General features: G+C 59.8%; 1 protein-coding gene across 4 annotated transcripts in view; it reads right to left on the reverse strand.

The window, feature by feature from the left end:
• Positions 1-2,090: 2,090 nt before the first annotated feature.
• Positions 2,091-17,199, reverse strand: part of Lamc3 (laminin subunit gamma 3) — a 48,042-nt gene continuing 32,933 nt past the window's right edge. For 3 of the 4 annotated variants that reach the window (XM_087183042.1, XM_087183041.1, XM_004849596.4), the window contains 14 exons: positions 17,006-17,159; positions 16,748-16,890; positions 16,126-16,304; positions 14,825-14,966; positions 13,424-13,629; positions 12,885-12,961; positions 11,825-11,959; positions 10,794-10,941; positions 10,044-10,184; positions 8,915-9,017; positions 6,474-6,673; positions 5,454-5,600; positions 5,279-5,378; positions 2,091-3,006 (listed from right to left, as the gene is read on the reverse strand). In XM_087183042.1, coding sequence (XP_087039168.1) covers positions 2,756-3,006; positions 5,279-5,378; positions 5,454-5,600; positions 6,474-6,673; positions 8,915-9,017; positions 10,044-10,184; positions 10,794-10,941; positions 11,825-11,959; positions 12,885-12,961; positions 13,424-13,629; positions 14,825-14,966; positions 16,126-16,304; positions 16,748-16,890; positions 17,006-17,159 — 2,126 coding nt within the window. In that variant the 3' untranslated portion in view covers positions 2,091-2,755. The remainder of the gene's footprint in view (positions 3,007-5,278; positions 5,379-5,453; positions 5,601-6,473; positions 6,674-8,914; positions 9,018-10,043; positions 10,185-10,793; positions 10,942-11,824; positions 11,960-12,884; positions 12,962-13,423; positions 13,630-14,824; positions 14,967-16,125; positions 16,305-16,747; positions 16,891-17,005; positions 17,160-17,199) is intronic. The other variant, XR_015439818.1, reaches the window with a different exon arrangement.

Raw genomic sequence — 17,199 nt, forward strand, 5'->3', positions numbered from 1 at the left:
AAATCTGCTTCCTGGGTGCTCACTGTGCACCAAGCACTTGGCACTGTCAACCAGTCATTTGATTCTCAAAACTACAAAATAGCCAAGCCTAGTGGTGCACGCCTGTCATCCCAGACTTGGAAGGCTGAGGCAGGAGTATAACACCGAGTTCCAGGCCAGCCCCGACTACATAGTGAGACCTTTTCTCAAAAAAAAAAAAAAAAAAAAAATCGAAACTACGAAATAGGACTAGCTGTTCCCATTTCACAGAAGGGAAAAGTCAGGACGCTGAGCCTGAAGCCTGGAGTTGAAGCTCACCCGGACTGTAAAGTAGCCCGGAACACTAGGAGGAGCAGGGCTCAGGAGGCAAGAAGTGGGGACCTGTAGCTACTGTGATCACGGAGTCTGGTGTCCAAATCAGGACAGGGGAGTGAACGGGGCTTTCCTAGTAATTATGCTGGGGGCACAGGCAGGGCTGGGCTTGTCCCCACCTGGCCACTAGGAATGCACCCCCCCACACACAGAGCCCCCTTTCCTGCATGCTTGACTCCATCCAGACCCCTAGGAGGAGGACCCTGGCACCAGCTGATTATTTTCTGACTGCCCTTGGGGAGTGAAGTGGCCAGGCTGTCCTCAGAGAGGGGTGGGCAGAATGAGATAGTGCTAAGGACATTGCCACTGTTCGTGGTTATTGGGAGATGTCCCCTCCAGAGGCCAGGAAGGGCATGGATGTACCACAGGGCCCTCATAGCTCCACTTCTGGTCCAGGTCCAGGTGCCCTACTGCCCTGACCAGCTGGCTGGTTGGCCCTGGTCAGCCATCACGTGGGGGAGGGCCAGCCCACCTTCTGCTGCTCAGCTGTGGGGGTGCATTGCTAGCCAGATGTTCAGCAACTGCCTCATTCCACCCGCAGTGAGCAGCCCCACCTTGGCCGGAGAGAGGTTCTGCATGCACCAGGCATGATCCAAGCCATGAGTCAGCTATCAGGCTGAGGTTCGTCACTGGGGATGCTGGGACAGGGCTTGAATGGATAGCGCTCGGATGCCAGGAGCAGTCGTCAGAGAGAAAGTGGGTTGGGAACAGGGGGCATCAGACCCTGTCCCTTGGCACTGCTTACATACCACATCAGCTCACCCTTAGTGTCCGCCACATCCCTCCAACCCTGAACCCCACCAGTGGGTGGGAAGCACAGGCCCTCTGGTTACATGGCCTCAGAACAAGGGTGGGGGACCTGACCGGGCTGGGCCAGTCTCTCTGGGATGCTGGAATCAGGCTGGGCTGTCTGAGAAGCACTGGGCCCAATGGCCTGTAAACCTAGGGGCTTGGAGGGGACTGGAGCTTTCCTCTTCCATCAACTGCTCAGCGCAGAGGAGAGACACCAGCAGAGAGGGAGAGGGGGGAGGGGAGACAGAGAGAGAGAGAGAGAGAGAGAGAGAGAGAGAGAGAGAGACACCAAGAGGGAGGAAGAGGGAAGCAGCCCATCCCAGCAGCCTTGGGCTCCGGCCCCAGGCTGTCGACCAGGCTGGGTGGCCTTTCCGGCCCCCTCTTCCAAGAAGCCTCCCAGTGGTCTTTTCAGCTCAAGCCAATTCAGGACGAATTTTGGCCTGGTGGCTCCACCATCTCAGACCTGAGGGTGGGCTTCCAGAGTGACCCTGTAACCCTGGCCGGGTGCCCGCCATCTGATCTGGGACCTGCCCCCTTCGCCTCCCACCCTTCCTCTCCCTCGTCACTGGTGTCCCTCCCTGGTTCTGGCTGCGGCTCTGGACAGAGTTTTGAGGTCAGTTTCCTGCTTCCCTGTCTTCACCCTGAAGCAGAGGTCAGCTGGGGGCCTCTCCATACCCCACCTCAACTCCCCCAGGCCCCAGACTGGCTGACAAGTCCCTGTTGCTAAGAGGAGGGGGGTGCCTGTGGTCACGGGACCCCCAAAAGCCCCCCAGTGGGCACAGCCACAAGGTCAACTCCTGCCCCTTCCTTCTGCGATGTACGGACACCAAGATCATCCACTGCCCGCTCTACCTACCAGTGGGGCCACCTACAAGCTGTGCCCCGTGGGCATCTCCAGCCCTGCCCGGCTGCCCCCCAGCTGTGAAGGATGGAAGACAGCACCCGGCTCAGTAAAGGGTCCTTTATTTCCTCACAGGCAGAACTGATCCATTTGCCACCTGTTTGCCAGATGGGGACAAGGGAGCCACGGAGGGACTGTGGCCACAGAGGCGCCTGTCATCTGGGTGCCAAGGCCCTGCTGCCTGCCAGAAGAGGGCCCAGGACTGGGCAGGAGGAAATGCTGGGGAGTCCCAGGCAGGGTAGGACAGACTGGAATGGTGGCCAGGCTTCCACACCCTGCAGCCTCCTTGGCAGCGGGGGGGCGAGGGCTGGATCAGGAAGTGTCCGCCAAAGGTTAAGCAGGTGAGTGAGGGCACAGAGGGGAGTTTCTGTGGCCAGTTCAGGGGCCTGTGACCCAAGGCCTTTCAGACCCTCCAGGGCCTGGCTTTGAGCAAATTACCGGCTGCTGGGTGTAGGGTGACCTGGCGCCTGGGAGGGAAAGGTCCAGAAAAGACAATGATGTCCCTGCCAGGCGTGGGCCTGGCCTGCTGGCCAAGCAGCACTGCTCTGTGTGTGTGCGTGCACAGATGGATCTGAACACATGTGTGCATGATACACAGACACATATACATGCACAGGGGCGTGTTACTGACACCAGGGTGAGGAGCAGCTGTGGCACTGTGCCCGGCCCAGTACACAGAGAGCCAGGCAGAGGGTTCCAGGCTCAGTGCCCTCACCGCCGGCCAGCACAGAGCTCAGGCAGGCTGCGCAGGATGGCCTCCAGGTTCTGCTTGTCGGTGCGGATCTCGGCGAGGTCGCTGTTGAAGCCCTGGATCTGCAGTTCCTGCTGCTTGGACTCCTGCTCCAGCAGCCTCAGTTTTCCCTGAAGGGCCCCCTGTGAGCCCAGCTGAAGCCTCAATCCTTCCAAGGCCCTCTGGGTCTCGTTCAGGGAGTGGCCAGGGGCTCCGTGGGTATCCAGGGATCCTGCAGGGGGCAGACGCGGCCTCAGCAGGAGCTGGGTCCCCCGCTGGCCTTGGGAACCTGCTCAGCCCCATCCTGAGCTTGCTCCGGCTCAAGCTTCTAGGAGGCCGAATGCCAGGGAAACGGGGGACCTGGAGGCGCAGAGCCCAGCACCCCATCAAGTCACTGCAGACTTGGGAGCTGTGCCCTAGGTGTCCCCGGGCGACTGTTCCCTTCGGGGGATGCTGCCACTATTGTTGCTTAATCGAGGCCTTGGGGAGTCTTCTTGGAGCCCAGTTTCCTCATCTCCCGGGACACGGATGGGCTGGGACCCTTGCTGGCCCAAACACACTGCATCAGTGCACCCTGAGAGTCCATGTGGGGTACCGCCTGGGTGTGGGGCATGCAGGGGTCACGGTTCTGGCTTTGGACGAGGGCTGGGGAGCAGACGGGGTGGGGAGAGGCTTCGGGCTGCAAGTAGGGGTCCTGGTCCCAGCTACTGTACTTCCGGTCAGTTCCCCTTCCTGGGATGAAGGAATCTTGCCTCCCTGAGCGGCAGGAAAGCCATGACCCACGTGCTCACACTGCCACGAGGTGGTGGAGATGGCATCACAGGCCGCCTCCCCACCCGGCCCTAAGTGTGACATCAGACAGCAAGATGGAACCCAGCCCAGTGGGCGCGGGGGTCATGGAGAAGTCAGGCCTACAGGATCCCTCAGGGCTTCTCCGAAGTTCCCAGGCCTGGGAGGCTGGGTCTGGGGGTCAGGAGAGGCCTCACTATGCCCGGGAGAGCCCCAGCAGCCTGGCCTTTGAGGAGACTGTGAATCAGTGCCAGCCACCGTTCCACCTGCCCAGGCGGCCTGGGGCTCCCAGGGGCAGAGGCCAGCTGTGTGCTGCTCATTCCCACGTCCCCATGTCAAGACTGGGGTTTGATTTATGAGTGGGTGAGTGAGTAAATGAATACAAACAACATTCATATGCCGTGGGGCGCTTGCAGCAGGCCAGGTGTCAGGGAAGAGTCACACGTGAACCACAGCATCCCCACTGACCAGCTGCGGGACCCTGGGAAGACCATCTAAGAGCTCCGTGCCTCAGTTTCCTCATTTGCAAAATGGCAAGAGAATAACTAGCAATGCTTCCACATATTCATAGCGATAATTAAAAACGGATGCCGTGGCACAGGTTGCCCTTGAAGACCTCATGTCAAGTGAAATAAGCCAGCCAGGAGGGACAGAGGTGCAGAGTAATTCTCCAGTCACAGGAGAGACAGCGGGGGCTGCCAGGGCTGGGACGGGAATGAGAGGTCCGTGTTCTTTGGTCTTTGTTTTTTTTGAGACAGGGTCTCCCTATACTGTTCGGGCTTGTCTTGAACTCATTGTGTAGTCGGGGCTTGAACTGTCAGCGATCCTCCTGCCTCAGCCTTCCCAGTGCTGGGGTGACAGGAGTGCAGTTCCACGCCCAGCAGGGTCCATGTTTACCGAGGGCAGAGTTGGAACAATGAGAAAGTTCTGGAGGTGAACGTGATGGAGTGTGACTGTCCCCAGTGCCACTGCCGTAGTTTGGCTCTGAATGTCCCTGAAGGCCACTTACGGAAGGAAGGCTTGGTCCCAGCCCAGGTGCACGGGGAGGGGCTTCCGGAGGGGCTCTGGCCTTAGAAGGGCTCCCTGGGCTGCCCTCGAAGGGGACAGGAGGACCCAGGCCCTTCCTGGCTTTCTGCACCCAGGCCTCCTGTGACACACGCTCCTCCCTCGGGATGGAACCCAGGGCCTGGTGCATGCTGGGCAAGCACTCTACCCCTGCGCCACACCCAGTCCAATCCCTTCCTCCTTTTGCACTGATCGCCTGAGGTATTTTGTGGCAGTAACAGAATGCTGACCAACACAGCCCCCGACTGTGCACTTACAAATAGTTACAACAGTAACCCTTACGTTTATGTTAGCACAATCGTACACAATGGTTCAGGCACAGTGGTACATGCCTAGATCCTTAGAACTCTGGGAGGCTGAGGCAGGAGGACTGCAAGTTCCAAGCCAGCCTGGGCAACTTAGTGAGACTCTGTCTCAAAATAAAAAATAAAAGGGCTGGGGATGGAGTTTAATGAATAGAGCACCCCTGGGTTTGGTCCAGAGCCCTGGAGGCGCAGGGGCTCTTCCAAGGGCACTGGCTCATGCACACATCTGGCCCCAGGATTGGGACGAGGAAGCCACAGAGAGGAGGACTGACAATAGGGCTTCCGGGAACTGTGACTCCCGGACAACAGCCAGGGACTCGGGACTCAGCCTTGGGGTCTCCTTACCCAGCCCAGCAAGCAGCTCTGCCAAGGCCTCGACGTCCTTCTCCAGGGAGACGCGCGATTCTCGGATCTGCTGCTCCATGGTGCTCAGCCCTGCACCGACCTTGGGGATGGGAACAGCTCGAGTGCCTCTGGCCTGGGTGCCAGGCCCAGGGGGATGGGCGGCTGGCACACCTACCTGCTCAGTTTCCTCCAGCCCCTGTCTTCGAGCCCCTGAGGTCAGCACTAGTCTCGAGGCCCGTTGGAGCGTGGCTTGTGTCTGGCTGGCCAGCTGGCTGGCACGGCGGTGCCCCTGTTTCCCATCCCGCAGCGAGCCCCTGGCGACCTATGGGTGGGCAGCGGCAGGGAGAGAAGAGGAGCCGAAGAGAGTCCTTTGGGTAAAGAGCTCTTGTGGGGGGCTGGGGATGTAACTCAGCAGTGCAGCACCTGCCTGGCAAGGGCGAGGCCCTGAGTTCAATCCCTGGTACCAAAAAAAAATAGAGCTCTCTAGTACTTCATACCCCAGAGCGTGGGTTTGTTCGTTCGTTCATTCATTCATACATCAGTGAGTAGCTTCTGGCTGCAGGCTAGGGCTGGGCACATGCCAACTTTTGAAATGACTCGTTTCTCCCCAGAGTGGGGAGCAGAGGCACAGAGAGAAAGGAGAGGCCAATATCTGCGGGACAGGAAGTCCAGCCTTCCCTTCGGTCCAGATCTAAGGACCGTCTACTTGAACTTGCAGTGACAGCCACAAGCTGAGGACTTGCATCCCGTAAAGAGGCCACAGTGAGACAGGCTCAGGTGTGAGTCCTGGTTCTGACTGAATTGTTTTGTTTGGGGGGCAGTTCTTGATATGGAGTTCAGGCTGACCTGGAGCTCACTATGTAGCAAGGCTGGCCTCAAACTTGCAGCAATCCTCCTGCCTCGGCCTCCCGAGCACTGGGATCACAGGTGTGTGCCACCACACCCGGCTATAACTTAATTCTGAGCCTGGCTGGGCCTCAGAGCCCTCACCATGTGCCATGGGAACTGTAGCAACACCTGTTTTCATGAGGAATCAACAGGGTCGCCCATGTGAAGTTGCCAGCCCAGTGTGGGGACACCAGCCTTTGGGAAGTGTGGAAGAGAGCAGATCTGCCCGGCAGTGTCTGCCCCACGGAAGGGCAGCCTTATCTGTCCCTACCACTGGCCCAGGAGGCAGGGAGGCCATGGCCCTGACCTTGGCATTGTCCTTGGCCAGCAGCTCTGCTTCTCTGCTCTTCTCTCTGGCCCTGGAGGACAGCAGTGCTGTGTTTCCCAGCATCCTCTCTGCCTGCTTGGTCTTCCTTCTCCCATCTGCCAGGAGCTGGTCTCTGACCATGCCTACTCTCCTCTGGAGCTCGGCCTGGTCCTCGGGCCCAGAAAACCACAGCTTCATTCCTGCAAAGCGGCCAAGGCTGTCACAGAGGGCTTTACGCCTGGGCAGCCCACCAGGCAGTCACCAGCAGGGGCTTGGCCAGCCCCAGGCCCTGGGCAGCATGACTGAGGTCCGGGATGCCTGAGGTTTCGTGGAACCCTCCCCGGCTTACAGGAAACAAACAAAAAGGAGCACCTCTAGCACTTTTCATTTTGTATTTTGAGACAGGGTCTCACTAAATTGCTAAGTTGTGGAACTTGTGATTCTCCTGCTTCAGCCTCCCAGAGTGCTGGGATGACAGGTATGGGCTGCCATGTCCAGTGTCAGGTCTGTTTTTCAGGTACCACGTTATTTCTTTTCTTTTTTTTTTTTTTAGTACTGGGGATCGAACTCCAGACCTTGCGCCTGCAAGACAGGCGGCAGAACCACTGAGATAAATCCCCAGCCCAGCACCATGTATTTCTGACGAGGCTTTGAGGCACTGTATAGTAACAGGTATGTCGAGAGCTTAGTATGGTGGGAATACCAAGAGCCATATGGAACTAGTGGGAGCTCAGGAGGAATGAGGAGCATCAGAAAATTAAGGTAATGACACTGCAGAAATCAAAGGCTCTGTTTATTTACCTCTGAGCTCCCAAGCAGCCAAACAAAAAAGGAAATGCTAGAATTTGCATGATTTGTATCTAGTAAGAGGTGATTTTACTTTTCATAAAGACAGACTTCTTCATTTTTTTTTCTTTTCGGTACCGGGGATTGAACTCAGGTCCTAGCGCTTGCAAAGCAGACAGCGAAACCACTGAGCTAAATCCCCGGCCCCCTTTTTTCTTTTCTTTTTTTTTTTTTTTTTTTGAGACAGGGTCTGGCTATGTAGCCCAGGCTGCCCTTGAACTCACTATGTAGCCGAATCTGCCCTGAACTCATGGTGATCTTCCTGCCTCAGCCTCCCAAGTGCTGGGATTACAGCCATGCACTGCCACACCTGGCTAAGGGCCTTTAATATTCTGAAGTGTGCTGTGTGAGGCCTTAAGAGAGTGCACCTGCTGGAGGCATTTCGTAAGCTTTTTTGAACCTTCTCCCCTTGGCAGAACCTGTCAGAGGTTCGGGTCCTAGGCCACACCCTGGGGCAGCTGGCACAGCATCCATTTTCTTCACATTTTCCTAAGCACAGCCGGGGTGGCAGGAGAGGAGTCTGACACAGGCTGGGAATGGGAGAACAGGCTGGGGCTGGGGCTGGGGCTGGGAGCTGATGTCTGTGTGAATTCTCCAGAGGCCAGGAAGGCAGATTTGCACTCAGTACACGTAGAGCTCTCAGAACTAGAGAGCAGCGAGAGGTGACGCTGTGTGAGGAGTGAGTGGCCGGCTGGACCAGAAGCGAAGGCGTCAAGACCTGCATGATCCTAGTGTCTCAACTCACCCTACTCCACCATTGTGTCCCATGACTTAGGTCCCTAAATGCAGCCCTAGACACCCGGGCACAAGGAGGTTACCAGGACTTCAGGCCACCAAGGAACCCGGAGATGGGATGAGTGTTAGACCCAGGGCTGGAGCCACACCGGAGGGCAGGGGTGGGACCCAGGCCATGGCCAGCAGAGGTGTGGCCTCTGATCTCCGACCCTGAGGACCACCTGGCCTCAGGAGGTACTCCAGCCCTTTCTACCTCATCGGCTGAGGAGCCACAAGGGAGGCCAAGGCAGCCTCTCTGGGGCCCAGGTGGGAGGCCGCACAGAAGCCCATCCGGCAGAGGGCTGAGGAGGTGCAGAAGGGGGACCCTGGCTGGTTTCTGTCCCCACTCAGCTCCAACCTGGGGACGATCAGCAATGCTTTCTTCAGCCCTCCTGTCTGCAAGCTGGGAGCTCTTGGCCACATTTTCCTGACACTCCAAAGGGGCCTGGCCGGTCGTCACCCCACACCCCCGTCCAAAGAAACTTGGTCCCCTCCCCATGGCCCCAGCTCGACCTGGCTGGGGTGGGGCCAGCAGTATTTGCACCAGGTACCTGACCCTGCCAGAGGGGACTGGACCAGGAGCGGATGGCCAGCAGCAACTGATTCCCTTCCCATCCATGCTGAGGGCTCCCTGCGGGGTCCGGTGGGACGGCCAGGTGGCCTGGCGCCAGGGGGCAGTGGGACAGAGACCCAGGAGCCATGGATGAGGTGCTGGGACATGGGGCAGCCCCTGGCTTATGCCCACAGGATGGGTCTGGCAGGGTGGGGTGGCTGCCAGGCATGGTGCGGGCCAGGGCCCAGGGCCAGCCAGGCACATGTACCTTCCAGGTCAGCCAGCAGGGTCTTGGCTCCCGTCACGGTCACCGTGGCAGCCTGGACAGACGAGGAAGCCTGGCCCAGAGCAGCTGTGGCCTCCTGGCGCAGCTGGATGGAAAAGAAGAGAGGCTGGACAGCTGCTGGGAAGAGGGTCAGGGGGCACCAAACCCATAGCAGTGGCGCCCAAGTGTCACCAGGGCCCTGGCACTGACACATGCTGCTTACCAGGAGCATTGGGGCTCTGACTACACAATGGTCACACCCCAAACCTCTCCTGGGGAGACTCCATCCCATAGCAGCTCTGAGACGAGGCTGTGTCCGCACAGAGCCGGCACTGTCCCTCTGTGGGCTGTCACTTTGGTCCTGCCTCCAAGTCCAACACCTGTACAGCGGGAGCTGAGCTCCCAGCCGAGGGGAAGCCGCTCAGGGAGCTGGGAATTCTGCGCTGACTTGGTTACCACTTCGTAAGTCTGAAAGTGTTCCCAAGTGAAGTTTTTCTGAAGAATTATCTAAGAGAGGCCTTTTACACTTCCATAGCGTGGCAAGTGCCACAGAGAAATCCATACGCCGAGATTCCCAAATTCCCCATCACTCAGTGCCAATTCCCCCTGCAGAGGCCAAGGCCAGGCTCCGGGGCTCAGCACGGAGCCCCAGGGGCTGCTCACAGCAGCTGCTCTCTAAACAGCTGGCACAGGAACTAAGGACTGCAGGAAGGAAGCGAAGCCGGGCATGGTGGCACCCGTTTGCTGTCATCCCAGCACTCTGGGAGGCTGAGACAGGAGGATCACAAGTTCGACCAGCCTGGGCAAGTTAGCAAGACCATTTCAAAATGAAAAATAAAAAGGGCTGGGGGTGGAGCTCAATATGAAGCCCCTCAGTTCAGACCCCCAGATCTGCAGGGGAAAAGAAAAACCAAACCTATCCCAGCTGTAATGGACACAGGGAGGCAGGCAGATAGGACTTCCATGCATCTGCTGTCCGCTGCCTGCCCTGGCTCCTCTCCTACTCTTTCCTCCCGACACAGATTCCCTCAGGGCCCAGGCTGCCTCTGAGCCACTTCCTGCCTCTGCCCTTGCCCCTCCGGCAGCCCTGTCCCCAGACCCTGTGGGGCTCCCTCCGAGGTCAGGCACTGACCTGCATGAGGGGCTCTGTCCTCTGCAGCACCACCCGGGCGGAGGCCTGGAGGGTCCCGGCAGCCTCCCTGGCCGTGCGCTCTCTCGATGCCACCTTCTGCTCCAGGGCCCGTGCTTTGGAGTCCAGGTCCCCGGGCTGGGGCTGCAGAGGTTGTGAGGAGTCTGGGGTCAGGTGAGCAGGCAGGGGCCGGGGTCCAGGCTGTGTCCCGAGGGCCTTTCCTGAGGGCGTGTGTGTGTGCACGTGTGCGGATGTGTGTGCACACATGTGCCAAGGCAGGGCCCACGCCCTGGCCAGCGTATTGCCATCACAGCTCAGTGTGCGCTGGGGGCCTGGGATCTCACCAAGACCGCCAGGCCTGCTCTGTCCTGGGATGAGTGCAGTCATGGCACCAGAGGACCCCTGAATCCCGCCCTCCCCAGGAACCGGCCCTAAAGCAACCTAGTGGGGAGGTCCCCATGGCAGATGAAGTCGCTGCAGCCCAGGGAGGGGAAGTTCTTGGCTGAGGTCACGGAGCCGCAGGGGCAGCTCCCACGTCCACCCATGTCCCATGTCCACATAGTGTCCTCACGGACGTTGCCAGAATGGAGAAAAAGCCACAGCCCAGATATGACTTTTGTACTTAGCAACCCAGACCGGCAGAGTACCAGCCCTGCAGGGGGCTCTCGCTTTAATCGACTGCTCTGCACCTGATGCTGGACCGAGTCCTCCAGCCCACCCCGCCCCAGCCGGACTCGGAGGACACATACTGACCAGGACTGCAGGGGCGGCCGGCGAGGCCAGGCGAGGGGCCGCGTCAGCTATGCCTCGCTGCACGGAGGCCAGCAGCCTCTTGGCTTCCGGAAGCTCCTGTGCCACAGCTGTGCCCAGGGCTTTCTGGGCCGCCTGGACCTCTTGGTACCTGGGAGGAGACAGGGGACTCGCCGGCCACAGAGCAGGGCAGAGCCTCCTCTCCTTGCCACTCTCTGGGCCCCTGGCTGGAGCCCCAATTGGCGAAGGCCTCTCAGCCTCCTGGGCAGAGCCACCCTGTGCCACCTCCTTTCTTCCTTTGCTCCGTTCACCCACTCTTATCCGAAGGGCTCCCTGGGTTCCATCGAGAATCGCATCTTTTGCAGGAGGGAGGAAAATGTGTCGTGCAGGGCAGCCAGAGGCCCAGGCCCGGTCTTGGCCCAGTCGCACCCTGTGGGTGCCCCTGGGTGTGGCGTGCCCGTCTCCTCCGGGAGTGGTGGCCCCGGCCACCTGACTCCTACGAGTCCCACAGCCCTTATAGTCCCTGGCTCAGTCATCACCAGGGAACAGGGGTTTCCTCCCCTGGCTGCTGTCTGTTCTCTGCTCCCCAGTCCTGCCTCACCTTGGGCACTGCTGGGATGCAGCCCCCCACTTCCTTCCCACCCTCACCCTTCTGGAAGTGGGTGCTCCTGTCCCCAGGGTCACGTGACCTCCCCCAGCCCCGAACCTGAGCCAATCAGAGTCTCTCATCTCAGAATGTGGGGCTCAGGGAGATGTTGGGGACCTCAATGACCCTTGAACTGAGGGGGGCAGAGAGGGACACCCAGAGCACAGATGCTGAGCTGCCCGGGCTGGAGAAGCACAGAAGGAAGCTGGTGCCCGGAGGACAGGCGAGCTGCCTGGGCCTCGGCAGGAGGACTCAGGGCCCACTGCGGAGGATGGAGATCCAAGGCCGAGTTTCAGACCCTGGGACCCCCACATCCTGGCCAATTCCCCAGGCTCATCAGGCTTGGGGACAGCAGCCTCTGGGAGGGGCCCACACCGGGCGGTCTCACCTGTCCTCCAGGTCCTGCTGGGCCTCCAGGGCCACCCTCCCATCCTCCAGGCCCCAGAGGAGCGCCTGGCTGGTGTTGGAGGTCAGCAGGGCTCGGCGCGCGGTGGCTTCGATCTTGGCAGCGGTGTCCCTGTGGCTGTGTGGTCAGAGCCCAGCCATCAGCAAGGGCTCCCGCAGAGGGGCCGGGGGCCTGAGCTCACCCTCCCACCTTCTACCTGCCTGTCATCTGCCATGGCGGGGACTGCAGCAAGGTGCCACACAACCTGTCCCTGCCACCCACCAGCAGCACCTGTCGTCCTTCTGTTACACATTAAAGCATCTCAGTTTAGGCAGTAAATCATACGGTCACCCTGACCGAGAGGGCAGCTGCAGGTGGGAGCCTGGCATTATCACTTTCAGGCTGTGTGTCCTTAAGCAGGTTATCTGACTTCTCTGAATTTGTTTCTAGAAAATGAATCTAAGGTCCCTAGAGCCAAAGGAGAAAACTGTCACCGATTCTGTTTTTAGCATCCTAAGAAGTTTATTTGAGGCAGTGGATTAAAAGAGCCGAATGTCTACTAGGACTGGATAAGCAGTACGGGTAGAACGATACACTGGACTATTACACAGCCACGAAAAGGAAATCGGTAAGAGACAGAAAGCAGATTATTGCTGGCCAGCAGCTGGAGAAGCTGAAGAGAAGTGAGACATGATAAAAAAAAAAACTTTACACGGTTAGTTCTGGAGATCATAAATATTCTAAAACTGATCATGATGGTTGTAAACTCTGAATATACTGAAACCACTGATTTGTATAGTATGTGACTTACATCTCAATAAAACTTTATCAAAAAGAGCCATCAGATGTTTTCAGTGGAGCAAGCTTGTCCCCAGCACCTCTGTCCATGCTCCCCCTGTGACCTCGCCAGTGACAAGGGCTTCTCTGGACTCACCTGGCCCCAACTCGTGGGTGGGAGCCTCTGGGGGGCTGGCCTTGACCCTGGAGCCCCCGAGAAGGAGGTCTGGGCCCCATGGATTGGCGGGGTGACCTCACCCACCCCTGGGCCACCGGGCTCACTCACCCCCTGGCGAGGGCACGGGCCTCAGTGGCCAGATGGCTCCAGCTGGAGGGCTGTCCAGGCCAGTCCTGGGGAGTCGTCTTCAGAGAAGAGGGGGAGACTGAGGCCTGGCCCGGAAGGGCAAGGGCCACATCTGGCTCAATCATGGGGTCGAAGCGGACAGTGCTGCTAAATGTCTGTTTTTGTTTTGTTTTATTGAGAGAGGGTCTGCTATGTAGCCCAGGCTGGCCTCAAACTCGCAGCGATCCTCCTGCCTCAGCCTCCCCAGTGCTTGGATGACAGGTGTGTGCCACCACGCCCAGCTAGTGCCAGTAATTTTATAAATGTAGAGATGGCAAAGCACCTACATTCAGGGTGTGGAGCTCCCAAACATAGAAATACAGCAGTGTCACCTCCTGGCACCTCCTGTGGCCTCACTGTACGCAGCAAGGGCCGTCACTTGGGGCGGGGCGGGGGCGGCACTGCATGACCTCCCATAAAGGGCATCCGGGCCCAGGTCGCCAGGTCAGGGCCCAGCTTGGTGGGAGAGGGGTTCCCGGTACCAGAGAAGTGAGAGCGGCGGCCGTGTGCAGGAGCTCGTCTTGTGAGGACTCCAGGGTGGCCCCCAGCTCGGCCAGCTGGGTGCAGGTCTTCCCAGCTCTGGCCTGCGTGCAGCGGGCGGCCTGGCTCAGCGCCTGCAGCTGTTCCCAGGCGGCCTTCACAGCGACTTCCAGCCCCGTCAGCTGCTCCAGCAGGGCTCCCTGCGCTCCTGCAGGCAGCCACAGCCTGAGTCACGGTGTGGGGAAGACGCCCCATGAGTGCCCAAGCCCAGGCTCCCAGCCCTTCCCCAGGAGAATCTGCCCATTCTACAGATGCAAGGGATGAGCCCTGGAGAAGGCAGATGAAGAGCCCGGGCCGCACACAGCAAGCCTGTGTGTGGGTCACACACGCATGCGGACTGCGAGGGACCCAGGCCTCCCAGAGCCCCAGCAAGCAATTGTAGGAGCCAGGATAGCAGGGACCCCACTATTCAGGTGGGTCAGGTCAGCACTGTAGCTCCCAATGAGGCTCACGTGTGGGCATCTAAGGTTGCCCCTCCTTTGATAGCTCAGATGTCGTGGTTTATGCCTAGATGCTGCCCCCTACCAGCCTCCTGTGCTGATAGCCGGGACTTTTGGGAGGTGACTGGATTTTGGGGGCTTAGAGCTGACTTGCTGCTGGGAGGCGGAGCCTGGTTGGAAGAGGCAGTCACTGGGGGCGGGGCCAGGTTGGGTGTGGCCTGCCCATTGGGGCGTGGCCTGGCCGTTGGGGCGTGGCCTGGAAGGGTTTATCTCCCTCCCTGGGCCTCCCTGCTCTCTCTACTTCCGGTCCCTCATGCTGTGAGGAGCTCTCAGTCGCCAGGCCCTGTGCCATGCTGTCCTGCCTGGGAGCAGCAGCCAACCATGGACTGCAACATGAGGCAGAATTAACCTCCCTTCCTTTGGGTATCATGCCCCAGCCACAAGGAAAGTGATGAAGACCCTGCTAACAGGTGCTCAGCTCCCCTACACGTGGCCACAGGTGCTTCTAAACATAAAGTTCACAAAGCCGTCACTTCACTTTCAGAGAGCTCTCCATGTCTGTGTCACACATTCTCCCTGGCTTTGGCGACATGTCTTCTCTTTTCTTAGTCACTCGTTATTTCCTAGGTGCCAGGCAGGGTGCTGGGGCCTCGGCCGCAGCAGAGGGGCCGGGATCAAGGCAACAGGGCTCTGCCCGTTCAGCACCTGGACAGCGCCCCACCCTGCAGCGTGAGGGAGGCCAGGGAAGAGTCCGCTGGGCTGCCCTGAGCTTAATCTGGACAGGGCTGGGGACAGGCGGAGGGACGCTGGAGGAGGGGCTCATGGGAGAGGACCCTACCCCCTGGCAGTGGGCAGAAGCGGCGCCCGGCTCTGAGCACCCCCTCCCCCCAGCCTGCTCCGTACCTGACAGCAGGTGGTGGCCCTGGTCACTGTCCCCCCGGGGGGCTTCTCTCTGCGGAATGTCTAGTGGCCGCCAGGAGCTGCCGCAGTCGGACCCCTGTAGCCACCCCTCCATCAAGGTCAGCCTGGCCCTCAGCTTGGCCACCTGCAGGGGACAGGGGAGGAAACGTATGTAGGCCGCTGGCCTAGAAGTCCTACCTGATGCCTTCCCTGGCTTCTGTGGGGCTGACCTTCCCAGCGGGCTCCCCTCTCCAAGTCTTACACCAGGCCTCAATGCTAAGTCCTAGTTTGGGTTGGGGCTATGTTTTGTTTTGTTTGAGACAAGGCCTCACTATGTAGCCCAGGATGGCCTAGAATTCATGGAGTTCCTCTTGTCTCAGCCTCCCACATGAGATTATAGGCATGTCCTACCACACTCAGCTTTTTTTTTTTTATTAACACCCAGCTTTGATGGCAAAATCTGACCCAAATTCACTTGGAAGCAAAGCTGGAAAAGGCTGCTTGGGTGTGTATTTACCCACACCGTGTAAATAACCCTGCTGCCCTACATAGGACCAATGGCTGTACTTGCAGGCCAGCCTGCTTGCCCTAGAGGGAAGGAAGCTTCTATTTAGCACATGCCACCCTCTCTGTCTACAGCACCACACATCCGGGAGCCCCACTGTGGCCAGCAAGCGGCTGCAGGTTTGGAGTGGGAAGGGGATGGGGTTACCAAGGCTGTCCTGGCCTGGGTGCAGGACAAAGCATGAGGCTCGGGGAGGGGGCTCTGGTGAGTTCAGCCCACCACTCCAACCCACTCCAGCACCACCCACCTCCCTCAAAATTCTACTTGGGGCTGGGTGTGGTGGCACACTCCTGTCATCACAGCACTCGGGAGGCTGAGGCAGGAGGATCACTGTGAGTTCAAGGCCAGCCTGGGCTACATAGTGAGACCCTGTCTCGGAAAACAGAAATTGTACTTGGGCCCCAGGATGAGCATCACCTCCCCATACAGGGGCCCTGGTTGTCCCTCCCCCCACTGAACCTGAGAAGCTTCGAGGCCTCTGTCCAGGTGCTCAGGAGGGAAGTGCCAGTGGCCTCCTCTTTCCGGTCTACCCGGGACAGGGCGAAGGCTGATCTGGGTTGGCATGGGCCAGGAGGCACGGTGGGCACAGGGGGGGTGGCTGGTGGGCTGGCAAGGCCTGGGGCTGCGGATGGGTGGGCAGGCGGGCTATTCTAGTGCCCAGCACAGAGCTGGCACCCCAGGAGCAAGGGACAGAGGGCAGGTGTGCAGAGCAGGCCAGGGCCGAGGCAGGCAGGCTCACCTCCTCCTCCACCAGGCCGTAGCAGGGTGGGCACTCCTGGCAAAGCGTGCCGCCCGCCGTGGGGAAGAAGTTGTCTCGGCAGCGGTCACACTTGTAGCCCATGAAGCCGGGCTGGCACACGCACGTGCTGTTCTCGTGGCACTGGGCCAGGGCGGCGCCCAGTGGGGAGCACCTGCAGGCTGGGGACCAGCGACAGTGGACACGTGGTGCCCCTTGGCCCTGCCCACAGCCTTAGGCCCAGCAGCCGCCAGGCCCTGGGCAGTCACAGGAGCGGAGTCCTGGGCCCCGGCCTGGAGAGTCCCCTCAAAGCCGGACTCTGTCACTGTCCCCGGGGCCTGAGGACCAGCCATGTTCAGGAGCTGCCAGCCTGGGGAAACTGACTGGGAAAACTGAGGCTCACAGAGGCGATATGGCGACCCACACACAGGGATTAACAGTGGCATCGGGGACAGGGGCCTTAGGCTGCCTCGGACACCCCCTCTTCCCCTGCTCCCCGATTCCCAGCCTTCGCAGGCCACTGCCCCTGCATCTGCTGCCCCTCCTCCAGCGCCACATCCCTCTCCCTGGGAGACCTGCGCCCACCCTTGTCCCCTGCAGTCCCCACAGGGCCCAGCTTCCGTACCCCGGCAGCCCTTGATGGAGAAGCCGAAGAAACCCGGCTGACACCTGTCACAGGCCAGGCCTGCAACGCCGGGCCGGCAGGGGCACTGCCCGGTCTCGGGGTGGCACTGCTTCTCCTGGGAGCCCAAGGGGTGACACGCACAGCTGCAACGGGCAAGGGGCCAGGGCTGAGGCCGGCTCTGGGCCACTCCCCCAAACAGAGGCTGGGGGCAGGCGCATCTTGGAGAGGCCACGGCCCTCGCTCAGCCCCGCTGCCCACCTGCGGCAGCCCCTGCCTGGCTGGAGGTCATAGAAGCCGGGGCTGCAGAGGCTGCAGTCCCTGCCGGTCACGTGGGGCAGGCAGGCACACTGGCCGGTCACCGGGTCGCAGGGCGTCTGCTCAGCCACCGAGCCCCCCCGGCTGCAACTGCAGGCTGTGGAGGGAGCAGGACAGGGCGTTGGGGAACAACATGG

This window comes from Heterocephalus glaber, unplaced genomic scaffold, assembly GCF_053883595.1.
Source record: "Heterocephalus glaber isolate CG9 unplaced genomic scaffold, H.glaber_assembly_v1.0 deba00001479, whole genome shotgun sequence".
Lineage (NCBI taxonomy): Eukaryota > Metazoa > Chordata > Mammalia > Rodentia > Bathyergidae > Heterocephalus > Heterocephalus glaber.